This window comes from Conger conger, chromosome 12 (assembly GCF_963514075.1).
Source record: "Conger conger chromosome 12, fConCon1.1, whole genome shotgun sequence".
Lineage (NCBI taxonomy): Eukaryota > Metazoa > Chordata > Actinopteri > Anguilliformes > Congridae > Conger > Conger conger.
The window spans coordinates 46,408,521-46,427,336 of record NC_083771.1 but is presented as its reverse complement, the minus strand read 5'-3'; the positions used below and the strand labels follow the sequence as shown (position 1 = coordinate 46,427,336).

The 18,816-nt window shown below is 48.0% G+C and overlaps 1 protein-coding gene across 1 annotated transcript in view; it reads left to right on the top strand.

The window, feature by feature from the left end:
• The window catches only part of LOC133105520 (PHD finger protein 24-like), a 32,445-nt gene extending 13,856 nt beyond the window's left edge, over positions 1–18,589 (top strand). Inside the window, exons 3-8 of the mRNA XM_061215671.1 lie at positions 1,641–1,826; positions 9,508–9,586; positions 10,278–10,465; positions 11,188–11,354; positions 17,391–17,483; positions 17,689–18,589. Of these exons, the coding sequence (XP_061071655.1) occupies positions 1,641–1,826; positions 9,508–9,586; positions 10,278–10,465; positions 11,188–11,354; positions 17,391–17,483; positions 17,689–17,785 (810 nt within the window). The 3' untranslated portion in view covers positions 17,786–18,589. The remainder of the gene's footprint in view (positions 1–1,640; positions 1,827–9,507; positions 9,587–10,277; positions 10,466–11,187; positions 11,355–17,390; positions 17,484–17,688) is intronic.
• The last annotated feature ends 227 nt before the right edge of the window (positions 18,590–18,816 follow it).

Sequence of the window (18,816 nt, the reverse complement as noted above, 5' to 3'; positions counted from 1 at the left end):
CTTTCGCGATTGATGGTCCGTGTCGTTCTAGCCGCTCAATCTTCCACGAACTCTTCATTATTCTCCCCCCGCCCTGTCCGTTCACATTAACATTATAAACAGCGCCCAGTCGAAAAGCATTTCCCTTTGAAGTTTATTTCCGTCCGCTCGGAGGAATTATTGCCTTGGTCTCACTTCCCAGCACATTACAGAGTGCCTGCGCGTATTACATTACAGCACGGCCATAAATCCGATCGCAGAAATCATAACCGGCACGGGGCGGACAGACGGCGTCAGATTGAGTTTAGAGCGCCGTAATACAGGCAGCTGCTTGCAAGCAGACATTTTTAGGCTCGCAGGAAGTTATGGGAAACATTTATAATCACGTAAATTTTTCTTGGATGTTATTTTACTGAGAATACTGAAAATAGAAATTTGAGTTTGTGACTTTACTAATTTGCCAAAAAGCTACAATGTTCTTTTTTTGTTGTTGTTACTTATTACTTATTTTGTGTTTTTTATTGGAAGGGTTGTGTCCTGTTGTCTTGGCCAGGACAGGATCTGAATCTCAATGGGAATTAAAATGAATAATAAAATGAAATGATAAATATTTGAAATGGCCAGAGCTGTATTGTGGTAATAAAAAATAAACCCCAAATCAAACGTCTCCCCCAGCCAATCAGAACTGATTTCTGCAGTGACTTCAGGGCACATATCCAGCCTGGCTCATCCTTCATGCACATACTTCCCAAAGGCAGGAATGCTTTAGTGCTCCAGCCCAGCTCTGGAGAGAGAGACACGACTGCCTGGATCAAACTAAAATAAAATGGTAAATGTCTGCATTTATATAGCGCCTTTATCCAAAGCGCTGTACAATTGATGCTTCTCATTTGCTCACTCACACACACTCACACACACACACACACACAGCGATTGGCTGCCATGCAAGGCACCAACCAGCTCGTCAGGAGTAATTGGGGGTTAGGTGTCTTGCTCAGGGACACTTCGACACAGCCCGGGCGGGGGATCGAACCGGCAACCCTCCGACTGCCAGACGACTGCTCTTACTGCCTGATGATGTCACCCGGAAATAATATAGAGAAGGATTTATAACGGAGTAGACCGAATACAAGCCACAGTGGAATGGCCAAGCATATCAATGCGGCATCGCAGCCGAACTGTTGTTGTGTTTTTACATGGACTGCATGGCCTGTTCTCAGTCTGTATTCACACATTGTAATGTTCTCTAGCAGTGAATCACAAAACTGTCAGCCTGGTCCAGGTAATTAATGTGCTCCACCTCGCACACACCAGAAGATCAGGAACGGTGGTTCCCAAGCCTAAGTAAACACCATTGGGGGTATTATATTAGTTATTTATACATTTATTACTATTTAGTTATTAGTATATTTATACATACAGCTAGTTCACAAAGCAGGATTACAGAGTTAGCAGGACAACAGCACTGAGTAAAACCCAGAACTGCTCTTTTTACTTCAGTCCATGTTCCAGTTTTGTGAGGCTTCCTGGTTTTACTCAGCGCAGTAATCCCGCTCTTGTGAAGCAGGACCCTGTTCCCCTCGTTCTGTATTCTGATGTTCTAGATGTGCGGCCCGGCAGTGTTTGTGTTGTAATGTTGTGGCCCCGCCCCCTGCCTGCAGCTGGCCAATGCGGAGGCGTGTGAGATCTGTGAGGTGTGGACGGCAGAGGACCTGTTCCCGTGTCGGACCTGCAGCCGGGTCTTCCACGACGGCTGCCTGAGGGAGCTGGGCTACCTGCGGACCGCCGCCCTGGAGGACATGAGGGAGAGCGCCCACACTGCCACTGGGTGGAGCTGCTACTACTGCGTGAGTTTATCCCCACTGCAATACCGCCAACGCACACGCACACGCACACGCCAACGCACACGCCAACGCACACGCCAACGCACATGCACACGCACACGCCAACGCACACGCACACGCCAACACACACACCAACTCACACGCCAACGCACACGCCAACGCCAACGCACACGCCAACGCACACATCAACTCACACACCAACTCACACGCCAACTCACACGCCAACGCACACGCCAACGCCAATGCACACGCCAACGCACACGCCAACGCACACATCAACTCACACACCAACGCACACGCCAACGCCAATGCACACGCCAACGCACACGCCAACGCACACATCAACTCACACGCCAACGCACACATCAACTCACACACCAACTCACACACCAACGCACACGCCAACGCACACACCAACGCACACATCAACTCACACACCAACTCACACGCCAACTCACACGCCAACGCCAACGCACACGCCAACTCACACATCAACTCACACACAAACTCACACGCCAACTCACACGCCAACGCCAACGCACACGCCAACTCACACACCAACGCACACATCAACTCACACACCAACTCACACACCAACGCACACATCAACTCACACACCAACTCACACGCCAACGCACACATCAACTCACACACCAACGCACACATCAACGCACACGCCAACTCACACACCAACGCACACATCAACTCACACACCAACTCACACGCCAACTCACACACCAACTCACACGCCAACGCACACATCAACTCACACACCAACGCACACATCAACTCACACACCAACTCACACGCCAACGCACACACCAACGCACACACCAACTCACACACCAACGCACACACCAACGCACACACCAACTCACACACCAACTCACACACCAGCGCACACACCAACGCACACACCAACTCACACACCAGCGCACACACCAACGCACACACCAACACACACGCCAGCGCACACACCAGCGCACACACCAACGCACACACCAACACACACGCCAGCGCACACACCAACTCACACACCAACGCACACGCCAACGCACACACCAACTCACACACCAACACACATACCAACTCACACACCAACACACATACCAACTCACACACCAACTCACACACCAACTCACACACCAACGCACACACCAGCGCACACACCAACGCACACACCAACGCACACACCAACTCACACACCAACTCACACACCAGCGCACACACCAACTCACACACCAACGCACACACCAGCGCACACACCAACTCACACACCAGCGCACACACCAACTCACACACCAACTCACACACCAACTCACGCACCAACTCACACACCAGCGCACACACCAACTCACACACCAGCGCACACACCAGCGCACATACCAACACACATACCAACGCACACACCAACTCACACACCAACACACACACCAACTCACACACCAACTCACACACCAACGCACACACCAACACACACACCAACGCACACACCAACGCACACACCAACTCACACACCAGCGCACACACCAACGCACACACCAACGCACACACCAGCCCACACACCAGCGCACACACCAACTCACACACCAACGCACACACCAACTCACACACCAGCGCACACACCAACTCACACACCAGCGCACACACCAACTCACACGCCAACGCACACACCAACTCACACACCAACGCACACACCAACTCACACACCAACTCACACACCAGCGCACATACCAACACACATACCAACGCACACACCAACTCACACACCAACTCACACACCAACTCACACACCAGCGCACACACCAGCGCACATACCAACACACACACCAACGCACACACCAGCGCACACACCAACTCACACACCAGCGCACACACCAACTCACACACCAACTCACACACCAACTCACACACCAACTCACACACCAGCGCACACACCAACTCACACACCAGCGCACACACCAGCGCACATACCAACACACATACCAACGCACACACCAACTCACACACCAACACACACACCAACTCACACACCAACTCACACACCAACGCACACACCAACACACACACCAACGCACACACCAACGCACACACCAACTCACACACCAGCGCACACACCAACGCACACACCAACGCACACACCAACTCACACACCAGCGCACACACCAACGCACACACCAACTCACACACCAACGCACACACCAACACACACACCAACGCACACACCAACACACACACCAACGCACACACCAACGCACACACCAACTCACACACCAGCGCACACACCAACTCACACACCAATGCACACACCAACTCACACACCAACTCACACACCAGCGCACACACCAACGCACACACCAACGCACACACCAGCCCACACACCAGCGCACACACCAGCGCACACACCAACTCACACACCAACGCACACACCAACTCACACACCAGCGCACACACCAACTCACACACCAACGCACACACCAACTCACACACCAGCGCACACACCAACTCACACACCAGCGCACACACCAACTCACACGCCAACGCACACACCAGCGCACACACCACTGCGGGCTGAAGCTGTGTGTCTGTATGAATCCTTGGTCACATATTTGGCATTAAAAACTTTTTCTTTAGAGTCATACTAGAGGGCATGTCTCCCACCGGCTACTGACAAAGTTTTCTAAATTGTTTTCAAAGCAATTTGTCATTTCAGTAAACACACGCTGTGGTCTAACGACTACCCAACTCCTGTGACTTCGGAAGAAATATATTTGGAAAGAGAGTAAAAAAAAACAAAAAACTGGACACTAAACGGCTAAAATAAATGACTGTGGTTCTGCTTGGACGCTTGCAGCTCCGCTTTTAGCGGCATTTCGCCTTTCAGTCTGGCGGCTGAGGCTTTCAGCCTAAGTGGCTCGCAAAGGAACATTTAACTTAAAACAAACACCACGAGAGCTTGAAATAGGCAAAGTCACAATTAAACCAGTGCCAGCTACAAAATATGGAGCCAAGTATATAGGCTTAATTTTATGTTTTATATTTTTTGTTATTTATCATTTAATATCTGCCATCTCTCTGCCTGGGTGGACAGTTTCTGATTTGTTTGCTTTAAATGTCGACGCCAGAAGCTTAAATAATTCGTGAAGTGCATTTTTCCTGTTTTCCACCATGATGACCAGGAATCACAGTGATGCAATTTCTCTGGATTTGCTTCAAAATGGACACATTTGCATTACTAACCTACATAAACAGCCTCCTGGCAGAGGGTGCGCTTGTTCCACAGCTCCTCCCACCCCACTGAGGGCCTGTCGTCTGTGTGTTCTCCCCGTGTTCGTCTGTGTGTTCTCCCCGTGTTCATCTGGGTTTCCTCCGGGTGCTCCAGTTTCATCCCGCAGTCCAAAAGCATGCAGTTGGCTAATTAGATGGTTGGCATATTTATAGTGTCTTTATCCAAAGCGCTGTACAATTGATGCTTGTCATTTGCCCATTCATACACACACTCACACACCAACAGTGATTGGGTGTCATGCAAGGTACCAACCAGCTCGTCAGGAGTATTTGGGGGTTAGGCGTCTTGCTCAGGGTCACTACGACACACCCAGGGCGGGGGATCAAACCGGCAACCCTCCAACTGCCAGACGACTGCTCTTACTGCCTGAGCCAATGAGATGACTGCTCTTACTGCCTAAGCCAATGAGACGACTGCTCTTACCGCCTGAGCCAATGAGACGACTGCTCTTACTGCCTGAGCCAATGAGACAACTGCTCTTATTGCCTGAGCCAATGAGACGACTGCTCTTACTGCCTGAGCCAATGAGACGACTGCTCTTACCGCCTAAGTCAATGCCTCCCCAGGCAGAGACTCAAAATTGTGCATAGGTATGAGTGTGTGAATGAATGTTGTGGGTATGAGTGTGTGAGTGAATGGTGTGTATGTATGAGTGTGTGAGTGAATGATATATAGGTATGAGTGTGTGAGTGAATGGTGTGTAGGTATGAGTGTGAGTGAATGGTGTGTAGGTATGAGTGTGTGAGTGAATGGTGTGTAGGTATGAGTGTGTGAGTGAATGGTGTGTAGGTATGAGTGTGTGAGTGAATGGTGTGTAGGTATAAGTGTGTGAGTGAATGGTGTGTGTGTAGGTATGAGTGTGTGAGTGAATGACGTGTGTGTAGGTATAAGTGTGTGAGTGAATGGTGTGTAGGTATGAGTGTGTGAGTGAATGGTGTGTGTGTAGGTATGAGTGTGTGAGTGAATGGTGTGTAGGTATAAGTGTGTGAGTGAATGGTGTGTAGGTATGAGTGTGTGAGTGAATGGTGTGTTGGTATGATTGTGTGAGTGAATGGTGTGTAGGTATAAGTATGTCAGTGAATGGTGTGTAGGTATGAGTGTGTGAGTGAATGGTGTGTTGGTATGATTGTGTGAGTGAATGGTGTGTAGGTATAAGTATGTCAGTGAATGGTGTGTAGGTATGAGTGTGTGAGTGAATGGTGTGTAGGTATGAGTGTGTGAGTGAATGGTGTGTAGGTATGAGTGTGTGAGTGAATGGTGTGTAGGTATGAGTGTGTGAGTGAATGGTGTGTAGGTATGTGTGTGTGAGTGAATGGTGTGTGTGTAGGTATGAGTGTGAGTGAATGGTGTGTGTGTAGGTATGAGTGTGTGAGTGAATGGTGTGTAGGTATGAGTGTGTGAGTGAATGGTGTGTGTGCCCTGCCATGGATTGGTGACCCGTCCAGGGTGTATTTTCCTGCCTCTTGCCCACTGCATGCTGTGATAGGTTCGATCTCCATTCTCTCACCCAAAAGTTTAGCAATGTTCAACAAATCTGGGAATACCATAGTTGGATTAATAATATTTTAAAATTGTTCTGGACACGTATTCTCAATGATGTTCTCTTGTGACTAAGCAATGAGCAGGGCTGTAACACTTTTTTATTCATTTTTTTACATTGGCCTTGAAAGAACTAGTTTTGTCCTCTGTAAAGCGTCTTTGTGACAGTCTTCTGTAAAAAGTGCTATAGAATTAAAACTGAATAGAATTGCATTGGGAAACTGCTCTCCTTATAAGAGTTATCTCACAGCCATTAGAGGGAGAGCTGGGTAGAGACGTGGCTGAGTGCGGTCCAGTTCCGCAGGGACACCTTTTGTCCACGAAGCCTGTGGAGCTGCAGTCTGAAGCCCTGCCGCTGCAGTCCGAAGCCCTGCCGCTGCAGTCTGAAGCCCTGTCCGTCTCTGTTACGAGCCCTTTAAGTGCGCTTTAAGAGCGCTTTAAGAGCGCTTTAAGTGCGCTTTAAGTGCGCTTTAAGTGAGTTCACAGCTTTTCTTCCGGGGCTCCACGTCATTTCTTTAACGCTCTTTCCGTTTCGGGGCTAAAGTGTCGGGCCATCCCGCTGCTTCGCGGGTTATTGACATCACCGAACAACATTAAATTGAACCTGAACCTTCTTTTAAGCCCTCTATCAGTAGACGGCGTTACGCTTTATCGAACAAACTTGCACAATCTCTCTGGGAGTTGCGAGTGGAAGATAAGACGGCTTTATCCCCAAGGACACATTTCCCATTCATTATTAATTACGGCACATCTTTTCAACAGTTTCGACAGCAAACTTTTATCTGGGGATTAAATTAAAGTGAAGCATGGCAGGAATAATAATGATGGCTCCCTGATGTGAGCCGTTATGAGTGTATCACCTCATTATTGATTTTTGTCTTTTCATTTGATTTATTTTTTCCTTTGTTTAAAACATACATTTTACTACAAAGGGGTGTAAACCATATCTGTGGTTCAACACAGAATGTATTGCGCATTTTGTGCTCAAAACTGTGGCAGAAAAATCCCGTGCCCATATTTCCTGTAATTCAGATCCTTTTTTTAAATGTGTCATTATAAAAACTATTTAGGTAGGCATGTATACCTTAGACATAGTATTCATGGTTGAATGTATAGATACATTTGCCAGACAATGTTAATACCATCGTAATGGGTAATTGAGCCCCTATGGATATTTGAACGTTTGGAACTTATGGTGTGAGAGAGAGAGAATTTTCAACAGAAAATACACAGCAGAGGGTTGCATGAAATATGATCTGTTAAACGGGGTGCTGAGCTGAAAATAAAAAACGATTTCAGCCCAGAGGAGAAATAGGATCAGATAAGGTCTCTGTGAATTAGCAGAGAGACAGATTTTATAAAAATAATTTAGAGGCAGAACTTTTACAACTTGGGGAAGTTTCTCCCCGTGCTGAATATGACATTTTATGGTTTCTTCACCAAACCTTCCACTCCCCATCTAAAGTCATTAATCTTGCAGAAAGATCCCCGGTAGCCACAATAAGATTCGCACAGCCTTTGGGACCTTGGTCTCCTGTTTAGTCTAATCAACTCTACGTCACTCTGGATCAAATGGAGTGTCTGCCAAATGCCATTACTGTAATGTAACCGATTGAAGGTCTTAGTGCCTGGTATAATCCAAAAGAATCCTGTATGGTTGTGCATTTGTACGTAGCCCATCCTGTATTGTTGTGTGTTTGTACGTAGCCCATCCTGTATTGTTGTGTGTTTGTACGTAGCCCATCCTGTATTGTTGTGTGTTTGTACGTAGCCTGTGTGTATCTGTCATAATGCCTTCTTTCCATCGCAGCGGGCAAGCAAGGGCACAATACTGCGCCAATAATAACAACAATATAATAGCTCAAAAACTGCAGCCAGTAAAATAAAATAAAACAGAAGTCGTACAGAGGTAGCCTGAAGTTACAGCAGGAGGTGTGAGTGTGTAACAGGCAACGTGCCAAAGGACTGTGTGATCTTGCTGTTGGGCCTGTTGGTTTAATGCAGTTTAACATTTCTGCCATTGTTTCCAGGACTTTAGCCTAACATTAATCTTAAACTAATGGACTATTTAACCCATCATACTCACAAAATGTTAGAAAGGGGAAAATAATATGGTCTATAACTCATCCAGTGGTTCACTAACAAAGTCTTAAATTAAGGAACTCAGTATTCCACTATCAGTAGGCCATTCAAATGTGCAAGTTCTTGCACATTAGCTGTGTCATGATTGCTCTGTTAGTTAATGACAGTGTTTGTGTTAGCCTATAAATGAGTTAATACACAAGAGTGATGGGTTCAGCTTGGATCTAGTGTAAAATACAACAACATGAACATGTTGTTGTGGTAACTCCTTATCCTGCCCTGATTAAGAACATCTGCCAACCAAATAAATAAACAAATGAATATGATGATGATGGCAATAATTATAATGACAATGATGATGATGATGATGATGATGATGGGGATGATGATGGTGATGATGATGATGATGATGGTGATGGTGATGGTGATGATGATGGTGATGGGGATGGTGATGGTGATGGTGATGATGATGATGATGATGGTGATGGTGATGATGATGATGATAAAGATGATGATGATGATGATGGTGATGATGGTGATGATGATGATGATGGTGATGATGATGATGTGGTGATGATGATGATGGTGGTGATGGTGATGATGATGATGGTGATGATGGTGATGATGATGGTGGTGGTGATGGTGATGATGGTGATGATGATGATGATGATGGTGATGATGATGATGATGATGGTGATGATGATGATGATGGTGGTGATGATGGTGATGATGATAAAGATGATGATGATGATGGTGATGATGATGTTCCCACAGGACAACGTCAATCTCCTCCTGACAGAAGAGGAGATGTACACCCTGATGGAGGCCTTCAAACGGAGCGGGATCCTTCCAGGTTTGTTCCCCGGGCCTGTGTTAATGCAGAAACGGCCCAGGGTCAGAGACCTGCATCTATTAATCCACAGCACAGTCCCTGAGCAGGGATGAATAAGAGATGACAGTCCAGTCCCTGAGCAGGGATGAATAAGAGATGAACAGCTCTGTTGGCCAGAATCCACTCCAACCTGTCCACCTCATCATGTTCAATACTGAAGCCGAGCAGATCTGGGCCCAGCTCACACTGCAGGCTTAATGCCTACTATGTCTGCTTTTATCCAAAGAACTGTACAACTGATGCTTCTCATTCACACACGCTCACACACCAACAGCGATTCTCATTCACACACACTCACACACCAACAGCGATTGGCTGCCATTCAAGGCACCAACCAGCTTGTCAGGAGCAGTTGGGGGTAAGATGTCTTGCTCAGGGACACTTCGACCTCCTGAAACAAACATTAGGTTAGCACTACACAGCTACTATATTCAGTTGCACAGTGTGTCCTGAACACAAAATGTAGTTAGTAGGGCATAAGCTCCTCATAAAGTAATGTACAGTCACACTATTTTTCGGGACATTCTGAACATTTCACCTGGACATTTCATTCGGGACATTTCACCATGTGCGGCTGCCAGCTCATTTGGTAACCGAACTTCCATGAGCGAAAAGCTTGGCTGAGTTGTGGATCTTTGTTTCTGCTCCTCAGAGTCTTGCTTGGCGTCGGAGGACTTCCTGCATTACAAGCAGCAGCTGGAGCCGGACCTGACGGTGCGACAGGAAGAGGAAGTGATGGCCCAGTTCTCCGCCCTGGACCCCGGGAAGAGAGGAAGGGTGGAGTGGGCTGACTTCCTGTACCATGAGTCTCTGGGGCTCCTCCGGAGGTCCCGTGCCATGGTGCGAACCCCCTTCGCGGGATCTGCTCCCGGAAGGTTCTAGAAGCAGGGCTAGTTCCTGGAGATCGGCCTTTCCGTAGGCCTTCATTCCAATCCTAGCCGAGTGCACCTCATTTTTCGACAAGCGATCTCATTGAGCTGCTCATTGGAATCTATGTGTCCCGAATTAGGGTTGAAGTGAAAATCTACGGGTCCGTAGACCTCCAGGAATGAGGTTTGGCAGCCCTGCTCTAGCTGTTGAATGAGGTGTGCTTTGTTAGGGTTGGACTGAAAACCTACAGGATGGTAGATCTCCAGGAACAGGGTTTGGCAGCCTTTCTCTAGCTGTTTAATGAGGTTTGTTTTGTCAGGTTTGGAGTGAAAACCTACAGGATGGTAGAGCTCCAGAATTGAGGTTGGGCAGCCCTGCTCTAGCTGTTGAATGAGGTGTGATTTGTTAGGGTTGGAGTGAAAACGTACAGTGCATTCGGTCTTCAGGAACAGGGTTGGGCAGCACACAATATTTAATTTAATAAATTTAATGTTGAATTACATTTTCTTCCAAGTGACCAAAAGATGTAAAACATTTTAGAAAGTTTTGTTTATACAAAAACTCAAACCAAAATGATATTCATTATTATTATTCATTATTAATATTATTCATAATTGGATGGATATTCAGTTTCACATTTCAATAAGACCCCCTCTCTCTCACCGATCTCAATACTCCCTATTTTCTCCCAGAATTCCCTGGTGCGGCTGCTGACGGCGAAAGAGAGGGAGCGTGCGCGGGCGGTGTTCCTGGGTCTGGACCGGGACCGAGCCGGTCTCGTGACGTGGACCGCCGTCCAGAGGGCTCAGCAGTCCTGGTTCCAGAAACCCACCGAGGAGTGCCAGTCCTGCAGCGTGAGGTAAGAACCAGAACCCACCTGCCCCAGACCTGCAGCCCAGAACCCACCTGCCCCAGACCTGCAGCCCAGAACCCACCTGCCCCAGACCTGCAGCCCAGAACCCACCTGCAGCCCAGAACCCACCTGCCCCGGACCTGCAGCCCAGAACCCACCTGCCCCAGACCTGCAGCCTAGAACCCACCTGCCCCGGACCTGCAGCCCAGAACCCACCTGCCCCAGACCTGCAGCCCAGAACCCACCTGCCCCAGACCTGCAGCCCAGAACCCACCTGCCCCACACCTGCAGCCCAGAACCCACCTGCCCCGGACCTGCAGCCCAGAACCCACCTGCAGCCCAGAACCCACCTGCCCCAGACCTGCAGCCCAGAACCCACCTGCAGCCCAGAACCCACCTGCCCCAGACCTGCAGCCCAGAACCCACCTGCCCCAGACCTGCAGCCCAGAACCCACCTGCCCCAGACCTGCAGCCCAGAACCCACCTGTCCTACCTGGGCGACAGTCTGGATCCAGCCTCCATCAACAGTTTGTGCTGGATGTGGTCTTTGCCTGCACCATAGGGGCCCATCCCTGGGGGCAGACGGTCGTGTTTTGCTCGATGTTACAACCAAAGCGAAACATTTGCCTTTGCTTTGACTCACTGTTAAATATGAGTCAAGTGTTAATTTTTGTCTTCACCAAAACATACTGGCGACTTCAGCAGTCTTGTCTGTGCATCAAATTCAAGGGCAAGCTTTGAATCTCGTTCATTGTCTTAACCAGACCTTATAGACCTACACCCATACACTGAGGAGCAGGGATAGGAATTAGTATTCAATAGATGGATGTATGTTAACGCACACACACAAACACATGCACAGACCCACATGCATGCATACACACACACACACACACACACACAAACACATTACATATTATTTAACTGATGCTTTTATCCAAAGTGACTTAGAGTGGTTAGACTAAGCAGGGGACGATCCAGGAGCAATGTGGGTTTAAGGGACTTGCTCAAGGGGCCCAACAGCTGTTCTGATCTTATTGTGGCCACAATGGGGACTGAACCACCAATCTGGCGGGTCCCAGTTGTGTACCTTCGCCACTAGGCTACAGGCCGCACACATGCACGCACACAAACACACTTACAGGCACAGACACACACATATGTATGCACACACACACACACACACACATATACACACACACCAGCAAAATCTTTTATTGTTTATGCATTCTTTTTAATTTGTTATTATTTCTTCTCAGACTAACACCGTCTGTGAAAGAATCCGTAACTTAGAAAGCTGTAAAAAGCTGTCGGTTGAGACTTCCTGCCTATTTCTGTTCTGCTCCTGCTTGTGTGTTTTTTCCACGTCTGTCGGGGTCTGAGCCAAGGCCTCTGTTGGCACTCAGGGTCCAGGTCATTAGAAGCTGCTTTCACACCATTTCCCGGTGCCAGAACCTCTCTTTCTCTCCTCTGAAGCTTTCTATCAGAGCCTGACCAATGCCAGACCCTCTTTCTCTCTTCTGATGCTTTCCATCAGAGCCTGACTCTGGGAAGCCAGGAAACCATGCCCTCATTTTCACACTGCTCTCAAATATATTTCCCGGTTTGTCACACAGCTCAGAGATAGAATAACGATCTGTGTTGGGTTTTTTTTTGTCTTAATAAATTGCACTGCAAGATTCGTGCTCCCAGTTCTAAAAGTTTTTTCTTTTTTTTCTTTTACTTTGATCTAAAATCCTGGCACTACCCATTTAAAAAAAAAAAAAATGTTTTGTACACAAGAACAAGAAACACAAAGATGTCTGTGTTTTCCTCATCGCTCATCATCGCCCCCAAATTCAAAAGCTCCAGTGCACTGATGTTACACATCACCCCTGACTCACTAAGCAGCTCCACTGACTCACTAATCAGCTCCACTGACTCACTAAGCAGCTCCACTGACTCACTAAGCAGCTCCACTGACTCACTAAGCGACTCCCCTGACTCACTAAGCGACTCCCCTGACTCACTAAGCAGCTCCACTGACTCACTAAGCAGCTCCACTGACTCACTAAGCAGCTCCCCTGACTCACTAAGCAGCTCCACTGACTCACTAAGCAGCTCCACTGACTCACTAAGCAGCACAATCAGCCTATAGTTTAACAGTCTCCTAAAGCAAGAGGCCAACATTTCAAATGATACTAACACTAATACCAAACCTGGTGTAAAATCCAGCTAAGACCAGCTTCAAATTACCAGCTACCAGCTGTTTCAAAACCTAGCTTGAGCTATTACTGCTAATAATAATAATAATAATAATAATAATAATAATAATAAATATAGGTTTGGCATCGAGTTGTAAATTCATTTTGCAAAAAAGGCAAATCCTTCCTCGCTTCGCTGGTTTATTTTTTTCAAAACTTTTTGTGGTGGGAGGTGGTGAGGCAGCTCTTTCCCTCCCACACGCTAATTCACATTCAGACCGAATCTGGTTTTCAAGGGCTCGCCGCTATTCATGTCGAGAAGGAACCTTCTGGAAGGTAATCGCGGCGTCGTCCAGGTGAATCGTCACCTGGTTTTTGATTGTGCGCGACCGCACACTACCCTGGCTGGCTTCATTAATCTGTGCACAAAGCAGACGACTCGGGCCCTGCTTTCCCATTTACTTCTGAATAAGTAACGAAAGCAATTATTTCTTGTTTTTGTTTCAGCGATGGCGCGATTTCAAATGCTCGTCTGCGTTCGCGCTGCTTTGTTTGTCCTCTGTACCCTTGACAAGCGGTTTCATTCCAAAATGAATTTGCCACATTCGTGTTTTTGCGAAGACAAAAAAAAAAAATGAACGCTTGCATTTCTTTCCAAGTTAATTTAAAAGTGAAATTCTGGGCAGTGTTTGCAAAGGCTTGCCAGCATGTCTGTTGCACACTGCCAAATATTCAGCAAGAAATGAGCTCGGATTGAACCTCGACAGACTACTTTGAACCCTCATAAACAACGCGTGGTCTCTACAGGATTCACATGAACTTTGTCTGGGTTGACTGAGCAGCAGATGATTTGGCTGGGCGCTGTGTGCAAACAGTAAACATCAGACGTGTCTGCATCCGCTGCATGCCAGCTCTTCCATTCTGTTGGTTTTGCGTGACCTTGGTGTTGGTTCATGCTTTCCTGTGAGACATCTCTCATCTCACATTCGGGGCCATCACCTGTATCACCTCTCTCACCTGTATCACCTGTCTCACCTGTATCACCTCTCTCACCTGTATCACCTGTCTCACCTGTATCACCTGTCTCACCTGTATCACCTCTCTCACCTGTATCACCTGTCTCACCTGTATCACCTCTCTCACCTGTATCACCTCTCTCACCTGTATCACCTCTCTCACCTGTATCACCTCTCTCACCTGCCTGCGCCACCTGCACTCAGACTGACCGCTCTCTGCTCCCCCCTGCTGGACCTGAGGTGAGTCACTGTACGGTTCATTCATGCTTCTGCCCCCAAGCATCTTTACATTACATTACATTACATTACATTACATTACATTAATGGCATTTGGCAGATGCTCTTATCCAGAGCGACGTACAGTTGATTAGACTAAGCCGGAGACAATCCTCCCCTGGAGCAATGCAGGGTTAAGGGCCTTGACCAAGGGCCCAACGGCTGTGCGGATCTTATTGTGGCTACACCGAGGATCGAACCGCCAACCTTGCGGGTGCCAGTCATGCACACTGGAGGCCGCCCTCTTGCGATCTTACTATAGCTGGTTACCAGTTTATGCTTCTGTGGCAAGCTGTCTTTCCACACAACGTCTGCTGACAGAACTTTGTCCGACGACAGTTTGCGTTTGTTGTTCAGAGATGGTGTTCTTTGTTACTGTAGCACCGGGGATGCACAACAATGGCCGAGGATTTTGTGCCAACGTTTGGTCAACTTCTTCATTATTTAATTGACGCAATCATATCTTATCTGACATGTGTATGAGAACCAGCCATAGCTGCAGACTGCAAGAGTACAAGCTCGAACCAGGGTAATGTATAGAGCTGTCAGCCAATTAAAAACAAGGCAATTGGTTGGAACAAAAACTAGTACGCAAGACCGGCCCTCGAGGACCGGAGTTGTGCACCCCTGCTGTAGCTAGTTACCGGCGTCTCCTCAAACCAGTCCGTGTTGCTCACTAGCTATGTAAACAAAACATATTAATTTGTAAAAACAAGTAGCATAGTTGGCATGGCAACCATTCAGTCAACGTCTCATGGCTGCACGACACTTCTGACAGGCATGTGTCGGCTCAACGTTAAAATGGTCAAATTTGCATCCTTTTTGTTTGCGGATGCATTCCGATCACGCTGCAGGCCAACCCAATATTATTCAGGTGCTTTGGCTGATGAAGGTGTGCTAAAGGCTAAGTGCTAAATTCTAATGTGATAAAGACTAAGTGCTAAAGGCTAAGGTGATATAGACTAAGTGCTAAAGGCTAATGTGCTAAAGGCTAAGTGCTAAAGGCTAATGTGATAAATGGTAAGTGCTAAAGGCTAATGTGCTAAAGGCTCAGTGCTGAAGGCTAATGTGATAAAGGCTAAGTGCTAAAGGCTAAGGTGATAAATGCTAAGTGCTAAAGGCTAATGTGGAAAACGACTCACATAGATCTGCACACTGAATTGAGTTCACTGGTTGGCTTACCCTTCCCCCATCGTAGAGGGGCAGCCTGTAGCCTAGTTACTAAGGTGCTTGACTGGGACCTGGAAGGTTGGTGGTTCAAGCCCAAGCCAAATAACTGGTCCATGAGAGGGCCGTGATGGGGAAAGGATCTGTCAGGGAGGCAGCCAATCAAAACACTTTGGCACACCTGAGTGCAATAGAAGTGCCGTAGAAAACCAAGAACATTTACAGAATTGAAAGAGGAAAGTCACCCTCTGATAATGCACTGACCAACACACTGGATGCAATCATTCGTTAGCAGTTAGCCGTTCATATACTGTACATAAATAGACAAACACACACACACACGTACACAACTTCCCCCTAAATGGCCTCCATTATTGCATTCATATCATAATAAAGCATTCTATCTACAGCTCCTCACTCGGCTCCGTCTTAGTGCAGGAAAATATGCTTAGAGATGATTTGACAGGGGGTTTGGAACGTGTGATTAAGGCTGTTCAATCATCCGAAGCTGTGATGAGCTCTGGGGATTAGAGACGACGGCGGCGTGTCTGTGACTTGGCACACCTTCCAGACGGTCTTGTGAGACCCAGCTTGGGCTGGAAAAACGGGAGGGTCGTCCCTCTCCGTACGGCTCTCTGGTTAATTAGGAAAGGCGGCCCGGTAAGTAGGCTCATTTCTGGAGCGGAATTGAGAGCTGGAGCCGTCCGTGTGAAACGGAATCGCTTTGTAAGTGCACTTTAGAAGCTCTTTGCTGTCAGACTGCTTGCCGGGGATCCTCAGAGACCTGATATGTAGTCATTCAGTCATTAATTCACGTATGCAGTCCGACAGTACACTGTCAGCTGCACGCCCAACCCCAAACCCCACGCAGCCATACTGAAGCTGGGATACAGGTAAACGCAGCATTATATTGACGATATTGACTTTATTATATTTAGTTCCGTCATTTAATCAGTATTTGGAGCTAGTTCTTGGATCACAGTGTCTTTGATAAGTGATGGGCAGTGACAGGGCAACAGTGGGTGACATCATCGCAGGGCGATGGTAGGTGACATCACGGGCAACGGTGGGTGACATCAGCACAGGGTGGAAGTGGGTGACATCACAAGGCAACAGTGAGCGACATCATATGGCTACAGTGGGTGACTTTATCACAGGGCAGCAATGAGTGACATCATCACAGGGTGACAGTAGGAGACATTACAGTGGGACAGTGGGTGACGGTGGGTGAAGGTGGGTGACATCATCACAGGGCGACGGTGGGTGACGTCATCACAGGGTGACGGTGGGTGACGTCATCACAGGGTGACGGTGGGTGACGTCATCACAGGGTGACGGTGGGTGACATCATCACAGGGCGACAGTGGGTGACGTCATCTCTTTCATGTCCTCTGTTTCAGCATCAGCCACGTGGGCCCCATCTCAGAGAGCAGCCCTGCCAGTGGGCGGAGTCCAGAGAGAGCACCAATCACCTCTGAGGAAGACGACAACAGGTCTGCTGATCTCACAATGAAAAAGCCCTTCACTGCTAAAAGTCTGTCTTGTCAACTTTGTTTGGGGTCTTGTAAAATCTTTTTTTTTCATAAAAATAATTTTGATACATTCACAGTCTTTCTGTAGCTCCTTCAACCCCTTTATGATCCACATAGCAAGGGAAATGTCATTTTGCACAATGTGGGACATTTGTTCTCCCCACAGACGGGTGACCTGGCCGGAGTTTCTGAAAGAGAGTGCCATCTACATCCTGGCATCCCGGCCAAACAGCCGTGCTGTGCACCTCTGCCCTCCGCTATAACCACGCCCCTCTATGACCCCACCCCTCTATAACCCCGCCCCTCTATGACCCCACCCCTCTATATCCCCACCCCTCCATAACCCCACCCAGTGGAAAGCTCTGAGAAAGCCTCGATCCCGGACAGAGACGGGCTGTGGAGAGCGCGCCTGGATCCCGGAGAGGGGGAGGGAGATGGGCTGTGGAGAACGTGACGATCACGACGAGAAAAGGAGAAAAGAAAGTTGATGGCGCGGTTGTTGGTCTTTCCTCCGCTCTGCAGAGACGGAGACGGCTCGTCTCTGTTCTCCTGGCATTCAGCTCCTTCACAGACCGCCTGCTCTTTGGTGAAACGGGCACAGAACCATAACCACATGTATTTCACGGCACGGGGCCCCAAATTGTCCTCCTGTAGCCCTTTCGGTCCCAAGCCCAGTGTGAAGTGGCTCCACCCAAATCCCCAGGGGGTTCTGGCTTTGGTTGAGAACATTGAGGTTGAGAGTTCCTTATGTCACTCTTGGGTTTTTGCAGTAATTACACTTGAGTGCCATATCTTACATACTCTACGCAAGGAGCACAAACAGGGACGCACACAACAACACAAGGAGCACAAACAGGGACACACACGACAACACAAGGAGCACAAACAGGGACGCACACAACAACACAAGGAGCACAAACGCACACGACAACATGAGGAGCACAAACAGGGATGCACACGACAATACAAGGAGCACAAACAGGAACGCACACAACAATACAAGGAGCACAAACAGGGACGCACACAACAACACAAGGAGCACAAACAGGGACGCACACAACAACACAAGGAGCACAAACAGGGACGCACACAACAACACAAGGAGCACAAACAGGGACACACACGACAACACAAGGAGCACAAACGCACACGACAACATGAGCACAAACAGGGACGCACACAACAACACAAGGAGCACAAACAGGGACGCACACAACAACACAAGGAGCACAAACAGGGACACACACGACAACACAAGGAGCACAAAGCACACGACAACATGAGCACAAACAGG